Raw genomic sequence first — 21556 nt, forward strand, 5'->3', positions numbered from 1 at the left:
ATATGAGAAAACTGAAGTTAGAACTGGTAGGGAGAAACTGAAATAGAAAAAGGGTAGATTTCTCCACAAATGAATATAGGGTAATAATAACAGCACCAGTGAATAATGTTTTACGTATTTGCATAATTATGAACAGAAAGGTATGCGATATGCTGAGCTACTCTGAACAACACATTGACCGAACAATATTTCTGAGGACTGAAATTAAGCAGATATCAGTTATTATTTTACAGGCTTTCATGCCCATCTCAGAAGTAGCTGATGATAAAGATAATACACTACTGGCCATTAAAATTGCTACACCAAGAAGAAATGCAGATGATAAACGGGTATTCATTGGACAAATACACTACTGGAAATGGAAAACAGAACACATTGACACCGGTGTGTCAGACCCACCATACTTGCTCCGGACACTGCGAGAGGGCTGTACAAGCAATGATCACACGCACGGCACAGCGGACACACCAGGAACCGCGGTGTTGGCCGTCGAATGGCGCTAGCTGCGCAGCATTTGTGCACCGCCGCCGTCAGTGTCAGCCAGTTTGCCGTGGCATACGGAGCTCCATCGCAGTCTTTAACACTGGTAGCATGCTGCGACAGCGTGGACGTGAACCATATGTGCAGTTGACGGACTTTGAGCGAGGGCGTATAGTGGGCATGCGGGAGGCCGGGTGGACGTACCGCCGAATTGCTCAACACGTGGGGCGTGAGGTCTCCACAGTACATCGATGTTGTCGCCAGCGGTCGGCGGAAGGTGCACGTGCCCGTCGACCTGGGACCGGACCGCAGCGACGCACGGATGCACGCCAAGACCGTAGGATCCTACGCAGTGCCGTAGGGGACCGCACCGCCACTTCCCAGCAAATTAGGGACACTGTTGCTCCTGGGGTATCGGCGAGGACCATTCGCAACCGTCTCCATGAAGCTGGGCTACGGTCCCACACACCGTTAGGCCGTCTTCCGCTCACGCCCCAACATCGTGCAGCCCGCCTCCAGTGGTGTCGCGACAGGCGTGAATGGAGGGACGAATGGAGACGTGCCGTCTTCAGCGATGAGAGTCGCTTCTGCCTTGGTGCCAATGATGGTCGTATGCGCGTTTGGCGCCGTGCAGGTGAGCGCCACAATCAGGACTGCATACGACCGAGGCACACAGGGCCAACACCCGGCATCATGGTGTGGGGAGCGATCTCCTACACTGGCCGTACACCACTGGTGATCGTCGAGGGGACACTGAATAGTGCACGGTACATCCAAACCGTCATCGAACCCATCGTTCTACCATTCCTAGACCGGCAAGGGAATTTGCTGTTCCAACAGGACAATGCACGTCCGCATGTATCCCGTGCCACCCAACGTGCTCTAGAAGGTGTAAGTCAACTACCCTGGCCAGCAAGATCTCCGGATCTGTCCCCCATTGAGCATGTTTGGGACTGGATGAAGTGTCGTCTCACGCGGTCTGCACGTCCAGCACGAACGCTGGTCCAACTGAGGCGCCAGGTGGAAATGTCATGGCAAGCCGTTCCACAGGACTACATCCAGTAACTCTACGATCGTCTCCATGGGAGAATAGCAGCCTGCATTGCTGCGAAAGGTGGATATACACTGTACTAGTGCCGACATTGTGCATGCTCTGTTGCCTGTGTCTATGTGCCTGTGGTTCTGTCAGTGTGATCATGTGATGTATGTGACCCCAGGAATGTGTCAATAAAGTTTCCCCTTCCTGGGACAATGAATTCACGGTGTTCTTGTTTCAATTTCCAGGAGTGTATATTATACTAGAACTGACATGTGATTACATTTTCGCGCAATTTGGGTGCATAGATTCTGAGATATCAGTACCCAGAACAACCACCTCTGGCCGCAATAACGGTCTTGATACGCCTGGGCATTGAGTCAAACAGAGCTTGGATGGCCTGTAAAGGTACAGCTGCCCATGTAACTTCAACATGATACCACAGTTCATCAAGAGTAGTGACTGGCGTATTGTGACGAGCCAGTTGCTCGGCCACCAGCAACCAGACGTTTTCAATTGGTGAGAGATCTGGAGAGTGTGCTGAGCAGGGTAGCAGTCGAACATTTTCTGTATCCAGAAAGGCCCGTACCGGACCTGCAACATGCGGTCGTGCATTATCCTGCTGAAATGTAGGGTTTCGCAGGGATCGAATGGAGGGTAGAGCCACGGGTCGTAACACATCTGAAATGTCACGTCCTGTGTTCAAAGTGCCGTCAATGCGAACGAGAGGTGACCGAGACGTGTAACCAATGGCACCCCATACCATCACGCCGGGTGATACGCCAGTATGGCGATGACGAATACACGCTTACAATGTGCGTTCAGCGCGATGTGGCCAAACACGGATGCGACCATCATGATGCTGTAAATAGAACCTGGGTTCATCCGAAAAAATGACGTTTTGCCATTCGTCTACCCAGGTTCGTCGTTGAGTACACCATCGTAGGCGCTCCTGTCTGTGATGCAGCGTCAAGGGTAAACATAGCCACGGTCTCCGAGCTGATAGTCCATGCTGCTGCAAACTTCGTCGAACTGTTCGTGCAGATGGTTGTTGTCTTGCGAACGTCCCCATCTGTTGACTCAGGGATCGAGACGTGGCTGCACGATCCATTACAGCCATGCAGATAAGATGCCTGTCATCTCGACTGCTAGTGATACGAGGCCGTTGCGATCCAGCACGGCGTTCTGTATTACCCTCATGAACCCACCGATTCCATATTCTGCTAACAGTCATTGTATCTCGACCAACGCGACCAGCAATGTCGCGATACGATAAACCGCAATCGTGATAGTTTACAATCCGACCTTTATCAAAGTCGGACACGTGATGGTAGGGAATTCTCCTCCTTATACGAGGCATCACAACAACGTTTCACCCGGCAATTCCGGTCAACTGCTGTTTGTGTGTCAGAAATCGGTTGAAAACTTTCCTCATGTCAGCACGTTGTAGGTGTAGCCACCGGCGCCAACCTTGTGTGAATGTTCTGAAAAGCTAATCATTTGCATATCACAGCATCTTCTTCCTGTCGGTAAAATTTCACGTCTGTAGCTGTAGCACGTCATCTTCGTGGTGTAGCAATTTTAATGGCCAGTAGTGTATACGGGGTAACAGGGGAAACTCGCAAAATACTTGATGTAGGTTAATGGTCTGGCAGTTCGGCGTCACTAGAACGCAACTATATCAGAGGAAATTGAAGGCAAATTTACTGGAGAATGGGGTGGGGGAAAGGAATGAGAGACGAGAAAGACTTACAGAATCCTGCCATGGGTTTCAACAGGTTGTAGCGGCCACACTCTTCCAAAATCAGAAGGGTGGAAGGTTTATTGGGAAATGTCTTGGAGACACTGGGAGATATCAACTGGACTACGTCAGTGTTAGACAAAGATTTGGCAATAAAACCCTGTAAAGCAAAGCAAACCCAAGTGAGGACATAGGCCATATCCATGCAGTGATGAACAGCAGGCTGAAACGGAAGAGAATTAAGAAAAATGAGTATACAGTGAAATGGAATATAGGACATTTAGCGTGGGTGATGTGAAGTGAAAATTCTATGAGGCAGTGTTCAACTGCCTCAGTAAAGGTGTTGAGAGTAGTTCAGCAGACGACGAGTGGAAATAATTCAAGCAAAACAATCCGAAATAAAACAGACAGTATTCAGCTGCATCCTGTTGACGGCACTAAGAACACCACATTCCAACAGCTGTCAAGTCGGCTAACAGGAGAACCAAGAAAGAAATATCCGCAAAATACAAAATGCGGCAAAGGAACTCCGCAACGTAGAAGAAGACAAAAGAGGAATTTCCCGCTCATAAAGAACATACGGTATTACTTCACATGCCTAACGTAAAAATAAATTCCACAGTTTTGACATCAGCGTGCCCATCTTCCTTTGTCATGTTAGGCAATGAAACAATGAAAATGAAAATCATCATTGGCTTGACGTCATAGCTCTGTCGCGGTGAAACAGTTATGCAAACGACCCGCTCTCCAATGGACGTACGATAATGCACAATTGTATCGAACAACTGTCAACACCACTGGGAGAGGATGCTGTTTCTCAGATGAGTCCCGGTTCAGATGCACGGGCAGTTTTGGGAAACAGCCCGTGTGCACAGCCTGTGTGCACAGAATGAGTTACTGTGTCTCAAGCATAATACACTGAGCAACAGAATAAAAGGATAACTTTTTCAAAATTCTGTATCTCCCACCCATTCCGACGCTTAAGTTCGAAATTTTGCTCATAGGTATGGAAAACCTTCCTCTGTAAAAGTGCAAAAGCGTGGCACCCTGGGACTTCACCCTCGGGCTCTATGACACTTCAAAGAGCGAGGTGTCGACACATGCGAAAAACAGGCCACACCTCAGAAGATCATTGGATGTGTAAGGTGGGTTAGTAATGTCACACTGGTACCATATCTCACTAAATTTCTGCCCAGTACCGCCGTATACGCGTCTCACGATCGGAAGGTCGTCGCACCTCCTGTTACTTACATTTCAACACTTCTTTTGACACCTCTGCGACGAGGGTCAGACCCACGACAATCAACATTGAAATCACACATTTTTCTTACGAGTGGCCAAGGGAAACATTCCAGATAGACAGGCAATCAGGATCGACACGAAAAGGCCTCAGGGGATGGCATAGAGAGCGTTGATTCCCATACATTTTGAGGTTGGAAACTACAATTCTCTATGCGATAAGCAACAGGGCGACGTTCTCGAAAGCGTTCTACACTGCTGACCATCCTCCCACCGCCATCCCTGGGCGTTTCATTCCTACTCAAAGGACATCGTGGTGAGGAGGGAGGTTGTAAAGTCCTTTTGCGTGCAGTTCGAATGCTCCATAATACAGTGTCGAACCACTAGAGACCTTCTACATCTACATCTACATACATACTCCGCAATCCACCACACAGTGCGTGGCGGAGGGTACCTCGTACCACAAGTATCATCATCTCTCCCTGTTCCACTCCCAAACAGAACGAGGGAAAAATGACTGCCTATATGCCTCTGTACGAGCCCTAATCTCTCTTATCTTATCTTTGTGGTCTTTCCGCGAAATGTAAGTTGGCGGCAGTAAAATTGTACTGCAGTCAGCCTCAAATGCTGGTTCTCTAAATTTCCTCAGTAGCGATTCACGAAAAGAACGCCTCTTTTCCTCTAGAGACTCCCACCCGAGTTTCTGAATCATTTCCGTAACACTCGCGTGATGATCAAACCTACCAGTAACAAATCTAGCAGCCCGCCTCTGAATTGCTTCTATGTCCTCCCTCAACCCGACCTGATAGGGATCCCAAACGCTCGAGCAGTACTCAAGAATAGGTCGTATTAGTGTTTTATAAGCGGTCTCCTTTACAGATGAAACACATCTTCCTAAAATTCTACCAATGAACCGAAGACAACTATCCGCCTTCCCCACAACTGCCATTACATGCTTGTCCCACTTCACATAGCTCTGCAATGTTACGCCTAAATATTTAATCGACGTGACTGTGTCAAGCGCTACACTACTAATGGAGTATTCAAAGATTACGGGATTCATTTTCCTATTCATCTGCATTAATTTACATTTATCTATATTTAGATTTAACTGCCATTCTTTAAACCAGTCACAAATCCTGTCCAAGTCATCTTGTATCCTCCTACAGTCACTCAACGACGTCACCTTCCCGTACAGCCGGCCGAAGTGGCCGTGCGGTTAAAGGCGCTGCAGTCTGGAACCGCAAGACCGCTACGGTCGCAGGTTCGAATCCTGCCTCGGGCATGGATGTTTGTGATGTCCTTAGGTTAGTTAGGTTTAGCTAGTTCTCAGTTCTAGGGGACTAATGACCTCAGCAGTTGAGTCCCATAGTGCTCAGAGCCATTTGAACCATTTGAACCTTCCCGTACACCACAGCATCATCAGCAAACAGCCGCACATTGCTATCCACCCTATCCAAAAGATCATTTATGTATATGGAAAACAACAGCGGACCTACCACACTTCCCTGGGGCACTCCAGATGATACCCTCACCTCCGACGAACACTCACCATCGAGGACAACGTACTGGGTTCTATTACTTAAGAAGTCTTCGAGCCACTCACATACTTGGGAACCAATCCCATATGCTCGTACCTTAGGAGTCTGCAGTGGGGCACCGAGTCAAACGCTTTCCGGAAGTCAAGGAATATGGCATCCATGGTTCGCAAGATATCATGTGAAAAAAGGGAGAGTTGCGTTTCGCAGGAGCGATGGTTTCTAAAGCTGTGCTGATGCATGGACAGCAACTTCTCTGTCTCAAGGAAATTCATTATATTCGAACTGAGAATATGTTCGAGAATCCTGCAACAAACCAATGTTAAGGATATTGGTCTGTAATTTTGAGGATCCGTCCTTCTACCCTTCTTATATACAGGCGTCGCCTGCGTTTTTTCCAGTCGCTCGGGACTTTACGCTGGGCAAGAGATTCGTGATAGATGCAAGCTAAGTAAGGAGCCAATGCAGTAGAGTACTCTCTGTAAAACCGAATTGGAATCCCATCAGGACCTGGCGATTTATTTATTTTTAACCCATTCAGCTGCTTCACTACCCCAGCGATGTCTATCACTATATCCTCCATACGGGAATCTGTACGAGAGTCAAACGGCGGTTTGTTTGTACGATCCTTTGGAAACCATTCGATGAAACCTGAACTTGATGAGAAGCAGAAACGTTTTTATGCTTTTTCATCATTCCTTTTTCGCGCCTTTCTATGGTATGAACAAGGAGGTGGGCACATTAAAATGTGCGTGAGTGAAACGTCATGGTGTTCCTCTAACGCCGCCCCCCTCCCCAATTAGGCAACACCCTCGTACGTCAGTTGCGTACAATTCACAATTACCTTTAGATACTTTGGCACGCATTCTCTCTTGCGTCTGCTCCAGCAGGTGGACACCATCCGAGGGGTGTCAAAGGGGTTGCCCAACCCTCAGGCGCTAGAGCAGCTACGAGGATTAATGTGTGTTGACATTTCTGACAGGTACAGGGTCACACAGAAAAACGGGAACATTTCCACAATCCCAAAAACTAGAAGTGATGAAGGAAAGAAATTGGATTCACAGCAATTAATATCTTACAACTTTTCCATTTACGAAACACTGATGGAATTTATCATTTTTTGAGATTACGTCCTTTAGATGGCGTCCTCCTGTACGAATACATTCGTGAAATCTGCTACTGACATTCCTCATTGACCGCTGCAACATCTCAGCTGGGATACTGTGAATTGCATCGCGAATTCTGTTTTTTAACTCATCCAGGGTTCTTGGTCGAGTCGTGTAGACTTCGCTCTTGAGGTAGACCCACAAGAAATCTGGCGATCTAGGGGGCCAGGGAATGTTACCGAATCGTGAGATCACACGGTTCCCAACCAATTCTCGCACATATGCCGTTGATTGCCTTGCAGAACGTGATGACGCTCCGTCCGGCTTTTTGAACGTTTGGAAAGTTGTTCAATGCAGGTGTAACGAAAGTTCGTAAGATCTCCACGTAACGATCGGCATTGACAGTTACTGTGTTTTCCAGTTCATTTGCGAAAAAATTCCGTCCGATAATCCCATGTGATGAAACACCACACCATACTGTCACTTTACTACCGTGTAAAGGGAGCTCATGAACGTCATTAGGATTTGTGTTTGCCCAGTAACAGCAGTTCAGTTTATTCACATAACCTTTCAGAAGAAAATGTGCCTCCTGTGACATCCACAAATTGTTTAGAAATTCATAGTCATAGTTTATTTTTGTTATCATTTGTTGACAGTATCTTAATCGTAACCGGTAATCGTTGTCTTTCAGTCGTTGCATCATCTGTAGTTTGTACGGATGGAATTTTAAACCAAGATGAAGAATTGTGCGAACACTCTCCTGGGACATTTCAACCATTGCTGCATGCTTACGAATTGAATGCCGTGGGCTCCGTAAGACAGACTCGCGTGCAACATCAGTGTTTGCTAGAGAACGCACACTTCTTGGACGTCCTGTTGGTTTCTCATTGAGGGCAGATCCAGTCTCTTCAGAGTTATTAATCCAACATTTTATCGTCTGTTTCGACGGAACGGCATCATGATGTCGTAAATTATGAAAACGTCGAAACTACCAAACTGTCCTTGTTTTAGTAAAACATCTTTATGGCTAACGCACGCTGTTGTCCCTTCGACTGATACATGATTACTACGAGATGCATTCAAGTTCTAAGGCCTCCGATTTTTTTTCTCTGGACTGGAAAGAGATAGAACCATGCGCATTGTTTTAAAATGAGGCCGCGTTCATTGTCAATACGTCCCAGAGATGGCAGCACCGTATGGCAGATGGAATTTTACCGCCAGCGGCGAGAATGACAACTGTTTTAAATACTTAAAATGGCGACGTTTTCCTTACTTGAACAGCATGCAATCATTCGTTTCTGAATTTGCGTGGTGTGAAACCAATTGAAATTCATCGACAGTTGAAGGAGACATGTGGTGATGGAGTTATGGATGTGTCGAAAGTGCGTTCGTGGGTGCGACAGTTTAATGAAGGCAGAACATCGTGTGACAACAAACCGAAACAACCTCAGGCTCGCACAAGCCGGTCTGACGACGTGATCGAGAAAGTGGAGATAATTGTTTTGGGGGATCGCCGAATGACTGTTGAACAGATCGCCTCCAGAGTTGGCATTTCTGTGGGTTCTGTGCACACAATCCTGCATGACGACCTGAAAATGCGAAAAGTGTCATCCAGGTGGGTGCCACGAATGCTGACGGACGACCACACGGCTGCCCGTGTGGCATGTTGCCGAGCAATGTTGATGCGCAACGACAGCATGAATGGGACTTTCTTTTCGTCGGTTGTGACAATGGATGAGACGTGGATGCCATTTTTCAATCCAGAAACAAAGCGCCAGTCAGCTTAATGGAAGCACACACATTCACCGCCACCAAAAAAATTTCGGGTAACCGCCAGTGCTGAAAAAATGATGGTGTCCATGTTCTGGGACAGCGAGGGCGTAATCCTTACCCATTGCGTTCCAAAGGGCACTACGGTAACAGGTGCATCCTACGAAAATGTTTTGAAGAACAAATTCCTTCCTGCACTGCAACAAAAACGTCCGGGAAGGGCTGCGCGTGTGCTGTTTCACCAAGACAACGCATCCGCACATCGAGCTAACGTTACGCAACAGTTTCTTCGTGATAACAACTTTGAAGTGATTCGTCATGCTCCCTACTCACCTGACCTGGCTCCTAGTGACTTTTGGCTTTTTCCAACAATGAAAGACACTCTCCGTGGCCGCACATTCACCAGCCGTGCTGCTATTGCCTCAGCGATTTTCCAGTGGTCAAAACAGACTCCTAAGGAAGCCTTCGCCGCTGCCATGGAATCATGGCGTCAGCGTTGTGAAAAATGTGTACGTCTGCAGGGCGATTACGTCGAGAAGTAACGCCAGTTTCATCGATTTCGGGTGAGTAGTTAATTAGAAAAAAAATCGGAGGCCTTAGAACTTGAATGCACCTCGTAAAATGGCGGACTGTTTGCTCGCTAACTGTCACTAACACGCAGTGCTGCCACCTGTACACGGCTGCCACTACTCATTTCAAACATTCCCATTATTGTGGGTCACCCTGTACATTAGTAACGTGTTCATGTAATGCGGGTGGATGGTGTCGAGCGTGTTGCCAAACAGGGTGTCTTAGAGGGACACTTCGCCCCTGTTATTCACACATACACTCCTGGAAATTGAAATAAGAACACCGTGAATTCATTGTCCCAGGAAGGGGAAACTTTATTGACACATTCCTGGGGTCAGATACATCACATGATCACACTGACAGAACCACAGGGACATAGACACAGGCAACAGAGCATGCACAATGTCGGCACTAGTACAGTGTATATCCACCTTTCGCAGCAATGCAGGCTGCTATTCTCCCATGGAGACGATCGTAGAGATGCTGGATGTAGTCCTGTGGAACAGCTTGCCATGCCATTTGCACCTGGCGCCTCAGTTGGACCAGCGTTCGTGCTGGACGTGCAGACCGCGTGAGACGACGCTTCATCCAGTCCCAAACATGCTCAATGGGGGACAGATCCGGAGATCTTGCTGGCCAGGGTAGTTGACTTACACCTTCTAGAGCACGTTGGGTGGCACGGGATACATGCGGACGTGCATTGTCCTGTTGGAACAGCAAGTTCCCTTGCCGGTCTAGGAATGGTAGAACGATGGGTTCGATGACGTTTTGGATGTACCGTGCACTATTCAGTGTCCCTCGACGATCACCAGTGGTGTACGGCCAGTGTAGGAGATCGCTCCCCACACCATGATGCCGGGTGTTGGCCCTGTGTGCCTCGGTCGTATGCAGTCCTGATTGTGGCGCTCACCTGCACGGCGCCAAACACGCATACGACCATCATTGGCACCAAGGCAGAAGCGACTCTGATCGCTGAAGACGACACGTCTCCATTCGTCCCTCCATTCACGCCTGTCGCGACACCACTGGAGGCGGGCTGCACGATGTTGGGGCGTGAGCGGAAGACGGCCTAACGGTGTGCGGGACCGTAGCCCAGCTTCATGGAGACGGTTGCGAATGGTCCTCGCCGATACCCCAGGAGCAACAGTGTCCCTAATTTGCTGGGAAGTGGCGGTGCGGTCCTCTACGGCACTGCGTAGGATCCTACGGTCTTGGCGTGCATCCGTGCGTCGCTGCGGTCCGGTCCCAGGTCGACGGGCACGTGCACCTTCCGCCGACCACTGGCGACAACATCGATGTACTGTGGAGACCTCACGCCCCACGTGTTGAGCAATTCGGCGGTACGTCTACCCGGCCTCCCGCATGCCCACTATACGCCCTCGCTCAAAGTCCGTCAACTGCACATACGGTTCACGTCCACGCTGTCGCGGCATGCTACCAGTGTTAAAGACTGCGATGGAGCTCCGTATGCCACGGCAAACTGGCTGACACTGACGGCGGCGGTGCACAAATGCTGCGCAGCTAGCGCCATTCGACGGCCAACACCGCGGTTCCTGGTGTGTCCGCTGTGCCGTGCGTGTGATCATTGCTTGTACAGCCCTCTCGCAGTGTCCGGAGCAAGTATGGTGGGTCTGACACACCGGTGTCAATGTGTTCTTTTTTCCATTTCCAGGAGTGTATTTTAATGTTACCCTCCTGTCTCCTGCCCCTTCCTCCCCCTCCTCCCCCCCTCCATACGGCTGATTACGCTGTAGGAGGGCGCGAAAAAGGAGGGGTGAAAAAGAATATGACCCCTTTGCTGCTTCGGGTCATGTTGAGATTCCATCGAACAATTTTTAACAGTCGTTAGTGATTACAAGCAGTACTGCAGAGCAAAAACTGCGGTTGCGCTACACTCCGAAGGGGTGGCATGACGTTCAGTGCGGCTGCAATCCAACGATATCATCAGAGTAGGGTTGAAACGTCCAAGGGTTGGCATCAGTGTCGGACGTTGTGAAGCACGTCGTCCTGTTGCACATCGCGCTGCGAACTGTATTTTTCGACCGGTAAATGTGTGGCAATCGATGCCCCAAAGGCAGGGGTGGTTTCACTGATTCCATTTACGACACCTCCTGAGTAGCGGTGTGTTTTAAATGTGTTCCTCGGCTACCCATAGTAACTCTGGACGATTTCAGCTCTTGGCATCGACGTTCTGACCTCCATCGTAGAGGCGTGAAAAGGAGGGGTGAAACGTGGGTAAGAGCTGGAGTGGCGACCTTCCCTTCGTGTGGCATCGGGTAAATTTTTTGTGACATCACTAACCCATCTTACATCGCCTACGAACTTCTGAGCTGTGGCCTCTTTTCTTGCATGCGTCGGCACCTTGCCGTTCGAGATGAAGCTGAACCCGAGGGTGACGTCGCAATGCCCCACACTTTCGCACGATTATAGAGGAACGTTGTGTGCATCTTTAAGCCAAAATTCAAACTTATGCGTCTCAGTGGGTTACAATAACGTGGTTTAGAAAAAGTAATCCTTTTGTTTTGTAGCGCAGTGTAGACAGCCCACAGCAGCGTGTTGGACAGGTAGAAAGTGTATTGAAATAGATGGAGGAGAGCTACAAGCAACAAAAGGGAACTGTAGGGAAGGTAGTGGACCGCGTGTAAAACCTTGAAACTGAGCAACACATCTGTGTACAACGAGTGGAAAGCAACGTGGGTCAAAGCAACTGAATACTCAAAGAAAAAAACCTCATAAAAAAGTTTCTAGCGGTTGTGACTGTTCTCGAAGAGATATGTTTTCAAAAATTGCTAATTATTGCGTTACATGTAGATGTTTGGAAGTCTTGGACCAAAAATGTGAACTTTTTCCGGGAGTGATGCTGAACCAGTTAGTGAACAGAAAACAGTGATTCTTCGTTCACTGAAGAATTAGACAACTGTAGAAGGAAGAAGAAAGTATTACGTCATGTTTGTACTGACTTAAAAAAAAGTGGAAAAAACGAAACTGTCCCAACATTCACAAAAATGCTGTGATCTAGATGTCCACGTCTGTTACCTATTCAACTTATGTAATGCTATTTTATATGACTATGTGGAAATATTGTCTTGTAAAATATTTGTATTTCTCCTCGTAATGCTTGTCTATCTGTCCATTCATAATTTAATTCTACCTTAATTATTTCAGTGTACTGCGAGACAACCACCAAAGGCTGTTCACCAGTGTAGTACACAATAATACCATTCAGGTGACTCAGGGTCCGACACAGCTATGGAAAACATAAGAAGGTCTTATTACTAGTCCTACAATTTTGATTTTCCTGCAGCAGTTACTACTATTAAAACTTATGTAACAAATACTTGGACTAATACTTCTACTACGACGGCTTATGATTGTGTTACGTTTTTCGATCCTCAGAGCACAGTTAAGTAATATATTATCTAGTGTAGTGCCATTTAATTTCTCCTCCTTGTTGGCTGAGAAGGCCACACACATTTTCCTATTGTTTTTCTAAACATTCTGAACCACATCAGCCTTGACGCTGGATCCAGCAACATCAAGGTGTCTTCACATCGTATGGCGATGCATCAGAGCGCGTCACATATGTCATTGCTTCTTCTCAGGTACTGTTTTGCACACTACCTTTCGCTGTTCCCACTGTTAGTGAGCCAAGTGACTGTAGGGTTATCGGGCGTCATTCTCGATTTGACAAGTCTGGTAAAAAACACAGACAATTGTTTGTTTCTTAAACAACACACCTTACTTCTCGACATAGTTTCCTTAGAGGGATATGCACTTGGTCCAGCGATCCTAAAGATTTTTCGTACTATTGGAAGAATGGGCTCTGTCAAAGACTGAAAAATACTCATTGACTGAAACTATCACCTCCCAGCAAGCCAACATTTCAAGTTAGGGAATAGGAAGAAGTCACATGGGGTAAAGGCTGGTGAAAAGGAGCCAGCCCAGTTCATGCACTTTCTCCATTTTTATCGCTGATACGTGGGATGGTGCATTGTCCAGGTGAAAGAACACTTTTTTGAATGCCAACCTTGGTCTTCTTTCAGGCAACGCAAATTTCAAACTATCCAAAAATGAAACGTAATAGGATCCAGTTACGGTTCTGCCTTTTTCCAAGTAATCTATGAGGATTATTCCTTGAGAATCCTAAAAACACTGGCCATCACTTCACCAGCTGACAAAATGGTCTTTGCCTTCTTTGGTGCTCTTTCACCAGCCTTTGTCCATGTTTTGACTGCCATTTTGATTCTTGTGTGTAATGATGGATCTTGGTTTCTTAAACAGTCACAAATCGGCGCAAAAAGTCTTGCGGACTGCTAGTAACCATCTCTAGATGTTGTGCTGAAATGTTGTGCCAGATGCACTTCCGATTGAACGTGAACAGTCACGGCACCCACCTCGCACACAACTTCTTCATAGTGAACTCTCCTTGCTGGATATTACACACTCGCTCGGTTGAGATGCCTACTCTTTCACAAATCTCACGAATTTTTATTCGGCCGCCTTGCAGTACCATATCATGGATTTTGTCAATCGTTTCCTTTGTGGAGACCACAATTGCATGGCTGAAGCGCGCTCCGTATTTGGTGCTTATCTGACCGCGTTTAAATTTAATAATCATAAAGTAAATCTACACAGTGGTCGAATCCCTCAAGTCAAACTGTTTAATAACAGTACTAAAGTCTGTTTTCACCATCATAAATCGCAGTCGGCACACTCACCAATTGAGACATATGTTAACAGTGAACTGTACACTATGCATTGTTGAATTTCATTATAAGAGCTTTGGAATGATCAAGCTTACCAACACGAAGGCACGACAAAAATGTTCATTTCTTTCATGGAAATTTACTAGTCTTATCAAACCATTCAGCATTCTCAACCTCTAAGTTCGTCTACCAACATTACTCGTTTTGGCTGTTGCCATTTCAGAGACAGCATAGGTTATAAGATTTAGAGTAGCTATGTCCTCTTTGGAATGTGTTGCTACTTTACAATTTGGATACTCACATGGGCTTCTTACCGACGAGCAGGAGGGCAGTGTCGACGATCATGGCGGGCACCAGGTGCAGCATGGTCTTCCAGAAGAGGAACAGGAACCGGTTGGCGACCAGCATCAGCGAGACGTACCACACGGCGTGCACCGTGGGGATCTTCATGCCATGCCGCATGAAGCTGGCGCGGTACTCGTACCACGTGAGCGGGCAGTCGGCCGACGACACATGGTGGTACACCGGTTGCTCACCCTCGTTCTTGTTCCTACTGCAGAGAGCGCTGGTTACTCACACGGGCATCCTGGGTGAGGGGAATGGGGAACTAGCGATGGAAGCGGGCTAGTCGCACTACTGAACAGCACAGAGCTGTGGGAAAGGGTGCGAAGAAACAACAGTGTGAGGCAAACATTAAAGAGGTATACAGTGTGGTCCACAGATGTGGAACCCACCTTCTAAAACAAAAAAAAGGGATCAACAGAAATTGAAAATCAAGAATGGAGAAAACTAATGACGCTGTGTTACCAACACGGCTGTCAGTTCCGAAATCGCTATCGTACTTAAGATTCGCAATTATCATAAGGGCAGAGGGCCACGTGACACGTAAACAATTACACAAGAAAAGCAATGATTATAAATACTAGACGTTGTCAGCTGGAGAGCGATCATGAATTTAGTGTAAAGAAAGCTTCCGCTATGAGGTTTTTATTGCCCTGATCGCATTTAGGTACACTGGATTACTAGTTTCGGCAGGCCTAAGCTGCCATCATCAGATTCTCACTGTACAGGTTATGAAATCATGCTGTGCGATAAATCACAGTGGCCGAGGGGTTCTAGGCGCTTCAGTCTGGAACCGCGCGACCGCTACGTTCGCAGGTTCGAATCCTGCCTCGGGCACGGATGTGTGTGATGTCCTTAGGTTAGTTAGGTTTAAGTAGTTCTAAGTTCTAGTGGACTGATGACCTCAGATGTTAAGTCCCATAGTTCTCAGAACCGGGGACTGATGACCTCAGATGTTAAGTCCCATAGAGCACAGAGCCAGTCTCAGAGCAATTTTTGATAAATCGCACGTTTGTTTCTGTACCGTCGTAACGAACTCGTGAGGAAATATAACTCTCTCCTCATGACACCACAGAGTCATAGGTGTGTGGGATATTAATAAGTGCCGCATGTGTCTGCGTTGACTACCGGCTACACACTGTTAAAAAACGAACGTGCCCTTAATTGCACAGAGTGATTTCATAATCTGTGCACTGATGGTCTGAAGCTGGCAGGTTAGTCCTGCCGAAACTAGTAATCCACTGTACCAACATGTTATCAGGGCAATAAAAACTTCACATCTGAAGCTTTATTTAGATTAAAAACAATAATGTCTTCCATTTGACCATAGTTTTATTCATTCTTGAGTTATATCGAATTTTTGCAGAATGACACAAATACTCGTGATAACACATTAAGGCTAAGGGATGTGTCAGACACATTCTAAGATTTTGAAAAAAATCATTCTGATTATTAGAACACGTCATTATGAAACACTAAAATACTAAAATTGGTTCGACCGAATCTGCAGCGGTCCTTTTCAGGGTGGTTACCCGCTGGATTCTGATGGTCTTCCTCTGAATACTGTCTTATGTTGGTTGTCAGGTGGCTATCGACTTTACATTCTGGGATGCCACTGGACAATCAAAGATTGCTATGGAGGGAGCGATGTTGCCTATGATACGCTGACAGGAATAGTGAGTCGGCAGCTTGTATCCAGCTGTAGTGATGTTTTGCAGCGAGAGGTTGATGCCCCTCGGCAGTTTTCTTGTGGCTCCTTGTATATAGTGTAAAATCCAGGTCATATGGAGCCGCCCAGCTGGAGAACACAGGCGGCCCGATGGACCGGTGTAGCCGGCAACCAGCCCATCGGTAATTCGTAACGACTCTGCTTGCAGCCATCCCGCTTTTAACCATCCTCCCCGCTCATGCTGTTTGGGCGTTCACTTATTTCGATAGCTTAGGCGAGGTTCTTGAATATTAAGAGTTCGGCCACAGTCCTGGTGGTGTTGAGCCCTAGTTGATTTGTTGTATTACCCAGTAGTATGCAGCGTTCATGTTCTCACACCCCAGGGATAAGCGGTCTCTTGGTTTCACCACCATAGACATAATTGCATTCGCATCTCTGTTCGTAGATGCCTGTCGTGTGGAGAGCATCTACTGAATCTGTTGTGGGCTTCAAGAAATCTCGGATCTTGAGGCCACTCTGGAATATTGGTTTAATTCCTCCGTGACGGAGCACCTTGCCTACACAGTCACTGACTGTTCATTTGTCTGTTTTATCTTGACTGTACCTCATAGCTCGCTGTATGTTCTTGTTGCTACACCCATTCGTAAGGCATGTTGTTCCGATATCGTTCATTTTATGTTGGACGTTGTCAGTGTTGCTAATCCGGTGAAATCGGGCTGTCAACATATGAACCACAGTGTTATTTTGTGCTGGATGGTAGTGTGATACTGCATGCAGATATCTGTTGGTGTGCATCAGTATTCTGTACACTTTATGTCCAATTTGTTCCTTTTTTTTTGTCATCAGTCTACTGACTGGTTTAATGCGGCCCGCCACGAATTCCTTTCCTGTGCTAACCTCTTCATCTCAGAGTAGCACTTGCAACCTACGTCCTCAATTATTTGCTTGACGTATTCCAATCTGTGTCTTCCTCTACAGTTTTTGCCCTCTACAGCTCCCTCTAGTACCATGGAAGTCATTCCCTCATGTCTTAGCAGATGTCCTATCATCCTGTCCCTTCTCCTTATCAGTGTATTCCACATATTCCTTTCCTCTACGATTCTGCGTAGAACCTCCTCATCCTTACCTTATCAGTCCACCTAATTTTCAACATTCGTCTATAGCACCACATCTCAAATGCTTCGATTCTCTTCTGTTCCGGTTTTCCCACAGTCCATGTTTCACTACCATACAATGCTGTACTCCAGACGTACATCCTCAGAAATTTCTTTCTCAAATTAAGGCCGGTATTTGATATTAGTAGACTTCTCTTGGCCAGAAATGCCTTTTTTGCCATAGCGAGTCTGCTTTTGATGCCCTCCTTGCTCCGTCCGTCATTGGTTATTTTACTGCCTAGCAGTAGCAGAATACCTTAACTTCATTGACTTCGTGACCATCAATCCTGATGTTAAGTTTCTCACTGTTCTCATTTCTACTACTTCTCATTACCTTCGTCATTCTCCGATTTACTCTCAAACCATACTGTGTACTCATTAGACTGTTCATTCCGTTCAGCAGATCATTTAATTCTTCTTCACTTTCACTCAGGATAGCAATGTCATCAGCGAATCGTATCATTGATATCCTTTCACCTTGTATTTTAACTCCACTCCTGAAATTTTCTTTTATTTCCATCATTGCTTCCTCGATGTACAGATTGAAGAGTAGGGGCGAAAGGCTACAGCCTTGTCTTACACCCTTCTTAATACGAGCACTTCGTTCTTGATCGTCCACTCTTATTATTCCCTCTTGGTTGTTGTACATATTGTATATGACCCGTCTCTCCCTATAGCTTACCCCTACTTTTTTCAGAATCTCGAAGAGCTTGCACCATTTCATATTGTCGAACGCTTTTTCCAGGTCGACAAATCCTATGAAAGTGTCTTGATTTTTCTTTAGCCGTGCTTCCATTATTAGCCGTAACGTCAGAATTGCCTCTCTCGTCCCTTTACTTTTCCTAAAGCCAAACTGATCGTCACCTAGCGCATTCTCAATTTTCTTTTCCATTCTTCTGTATATTATTCTTGTAAGCAGCTTCGATGCATGAGCTGTTAAGCTGATTGTGCGATAATTCTCGCACTTGTCAGCTCTTGCCGTCTTCGGAATTGTGTGGATGATGCTTTTTCGAAAGTCAGGTGGTATATCGCCAGACTCATATACTCTACACACCAACGTGAATAGTCGTTTTGTTGGCACTTCCCCCAATGATTTTAGAAATTCTGATGGAATGTTATCTATCCCTTCTGCCTTATTTGACCGTAAGTCCTCCAAAGCTCTTTTAAATTACGATTATAATACTGGATCCCCTATCTCTTCTAAATCGACTCCTGTTTCTTCTTCTATCACATCAGACAAATCCTCACCCTCAAAGAGGCTTTCAATGTATTCTTTCCCCACCTATCAGCTCTCTCCTCTGCATTTAACAGTGGAATTCCCGTTGCACTCTTAATGTTACCACCGTTGCTTTTAATGTCACCAAAGTTTGTTTTGACTTTCCTGTATGCTGAGTCTGTCCTTCCGACAATCATATCTTTTTCGATGTCTTCGCATTTTTCCTGCAGCCATTTCGTCTTAGCTTCCCTGCACTTCCTATTTATTTCATTCCTCAGCGACTTGTATTTCTGTATTCCTGATTTTCCCGGAACATGTTTGTACTTCCTCCTTTCATCAATCAACTGAAGTATTTCTTCTGTTACCCATGATTTCTTCGCAGCTACTTTCTTTGTACCTATGTTTTCCTTCCTACACTTATATATCCAGAAAAAGAATCGCTTCATTACTATCTATTTCTAGTGCGAAGTGCGTGGTTTTATGAGAGATGTTGAGGTGCGGAACAAATATGCTTGGTTCTGCTTCCACATATAGCCATATGATGAACACACCTCAGCCAGCAGTTTGGGTGCAGCGGTTCAGAACTTATACCGAAACCTCCGGATGTCAGACAGTCAGATCGGAACTAACAGCTGTACATCGACATAGTATCAATCAAAACTCCGAAATTCTTTGTGCTATGTGTCATCGTCCAGGAGAACGTGCGTGAGTACTTGTAATCATCTCCCCGTTCATACTATTAGGGTGTTTAATTATTTAGATAGCTTCTATTATTTTCCGCTGTTGTATCCACTACTGACGAGGAGGCACGCGAAGTTCCTCAAAATTGAGTTCTACCACTGTCCTGGTGGTGGTCTACTATAGCGATCTGCTATACTATCGTTGTAACGAGTGAAAACAATGTACGATGAGTTTAACACTAAAAAGCGTAAAGGCAAAACGCAATAACGCAACGTTCGTAGAACTGGCACGCTTAGATCCTAGTTTTCTCGTAATTTCTTCCGTTCCTTACAGTTTTGACGCTTAACCTCAGGTATACGCGAATGGCAGCGCACGCTAGCAAATGGAAATTCGATTGTTGTTGTTGTTGTGATCTTCAGTCCTGAGACTGGTTTGATGCAGCTCTCCATGCTACTCTATCCTATGCAAGCCTCTTCATCTGCTAGTACCTACTGCAGCCTACATGCTTCTAAATATGCTTAGTGTATTCATTTCTTGGTCTCCCCCTACGATTTTTACCCTCCACGCTGCCCTCCAGTACTAAATTGCTGATCCCTTGAATCCTCAGAACACGTCCTACCAACCGATCCCTTCTTCTAGTCAATTTGTGCAACAAACTCCTCCCCAATTCTGTTCAGTACCTCCTCATTAGTTATGTGATGTACCCATCTAATCTTCAGCATTCTTCTGTAGCACCACATTTCAAAAACTTATATTCTCTTCTTGTCTAAACTATTTATCGTCCATGTTTCACTTCAATACATGGCTACACTCCATACAAATACTTTCAGAAACGACTTCCTGACACTTAAATCAATACTCGATGATAACAAATTTCTCTTCTTCAGAAACGCTTTCCTTGCCATTGCCAGTCTACATTTTATGTCCTCTCTACTTCGACTATCATCAGTTATTTTGCTCCCGAAATAGCAAAACTCCTGTACTACTTTAAGTGTCTCATTTCGTAATCTAATTCCCGCAGCATCACCCGACTTAATTCGACTACATTCCATTATCCTCGTTTTGCTTTTGTTGATGTTCATCTTATACCCTCCTTTGAAGACACTGTCCATTCTGTTCAACTGCTCTTCCAAGTCCTTTGCTGTCTCTGACAGAATTACAATGTCATCGGCAAACCTCAAAGTTTTTATTTCTTCTCCATGGATTTTAATACCTACTCCCAACTTTTCTTTCGTTTCCTTTACTGCTTGCTCAATATACAGATTGAATAACATCGGGGAGAGGCTACAACGTTGTCTCACTCCCTTCCCAACCACTGCTTCCCTTTCATGCCCCTGAACTCTTATAACTGCCATTTGGTTTCTATACAAATTGTAAATAGCCTTTCGCTCCCTATATTTTACCCCTGCCAGCTTCATAATTTGAAAGAGAGTATTCCAGTCAACATTGTCAAAAGCTTTCTTTAAGTCTACAAATGCTAGAAACGTAGGTTTGCCTTTCCTTAATCTTTCTTCTGAGATAAGTCGTAAGGTCAGTATTGCCTCACTCGTTCCAACATTTCTACGGAATTCAAACTGATCTTGCCCGAGGTCGACTTCTACCAGATTTTCCATTCGTCTGTAAAGAAGTCGCGTTGGTTTTTTGCAGCTGTGACTTATTAAACTGATAGTTCGGTAGTTTTCACATCTGTCAACACCTACTTTCTTTGGGATTGGAATTGTTATATTCTTCCTCGCCAGATTAAAATCGCATATCGTGTAAGGACTCGAACCCGTTCCCACAGCACTACAGACATCAGTGCCTCTCTCCCACTCCTTCGCTCGTATTCGTTGCCATTCGCTCAGCGTAATGCTTAAGGTGGTTCGATGAACTCGTAGGTTAAAGGCTTTAAGGCAAAGCGCAGGGCAGGCGGCGCGGTTTGGCCTACCGGTTGGCTGCGAGGTCCCAGGCGGCGGCGATGGCCAGGTTGACGCTCATGTCGCAGGGCACGATGTTGGCCATGGCGCGCGAGTCGCACTGCATCACCCGCAGCAGGCCCGTCGCAGCGCCCACCGACACCCCGGTGGGGCCGTACAGGTTGTCGATCCAGCCCGGGTACGGCTCCGTGTGCGTCGAGGACACTGCAACATCCCCGCACCTGCGCTACACCTTACTGCCCTTCAAACGTGCTTCGTCATCAACTTATTAACTCCACCTTAGCGGGCCCAAGACCGGCCCTGGGTTCGTGTTGTAAGGTGACTTCAGTATCACCTCACATGTTGTTAACTAGAGAACTCAGCTAAGCTTCCCAATTACTAAATACCCGGTG

At 46.3% G+C, this 21556-nt stretch overlaps 1 protein-coding gene across 3 annotated transcripts in view; it reads right to left on the reverse strand.

Moving 5' to 3' along the window:
• LOC124544836 (fatty acyl-CoA reductase wat-like) overlaps positions 1-21556 on the reverse strand; it is a 240045-nt gene that overhangs the window by 19347 nt on the left and 199142 nt on the right. For 2 of the 3 annotated variants that reach the window (XM_047123537.1, XM_047123538.1), the window contains 2 exons: positions 21176-21368; positions 14488-14739 (listed from right to left, as the gene is read on the reverse strand). In XM_047123537.1, coding sequence (XP_046979493.1) covers positions 14488-14739; positions 21176-21368 — 445 coding nt within the window. The remainder of the gene's footprint in view (positions 1-14487; positions 14740-21175; positions 21369-21556) is intronic. The other variant, XM_047123539.1, reaches the window with a different exon arrangement.

This window comes from Schistocerca americana, chromosome 8, assembly GCF_021461395.2.
Source record: "Schistocerca americana isolate TAMUIC-IGC-003095 chromosome 8, iqSchAmer2.1, whole genome shotgun sequence".
In the NCBI taxonomy this organism is placed as follows: Eukaryota; Metazoa; Arthropoda; class Insecta; order Orthoptera; family Acrididae; genus Schistocerca; species Schistocerca americana.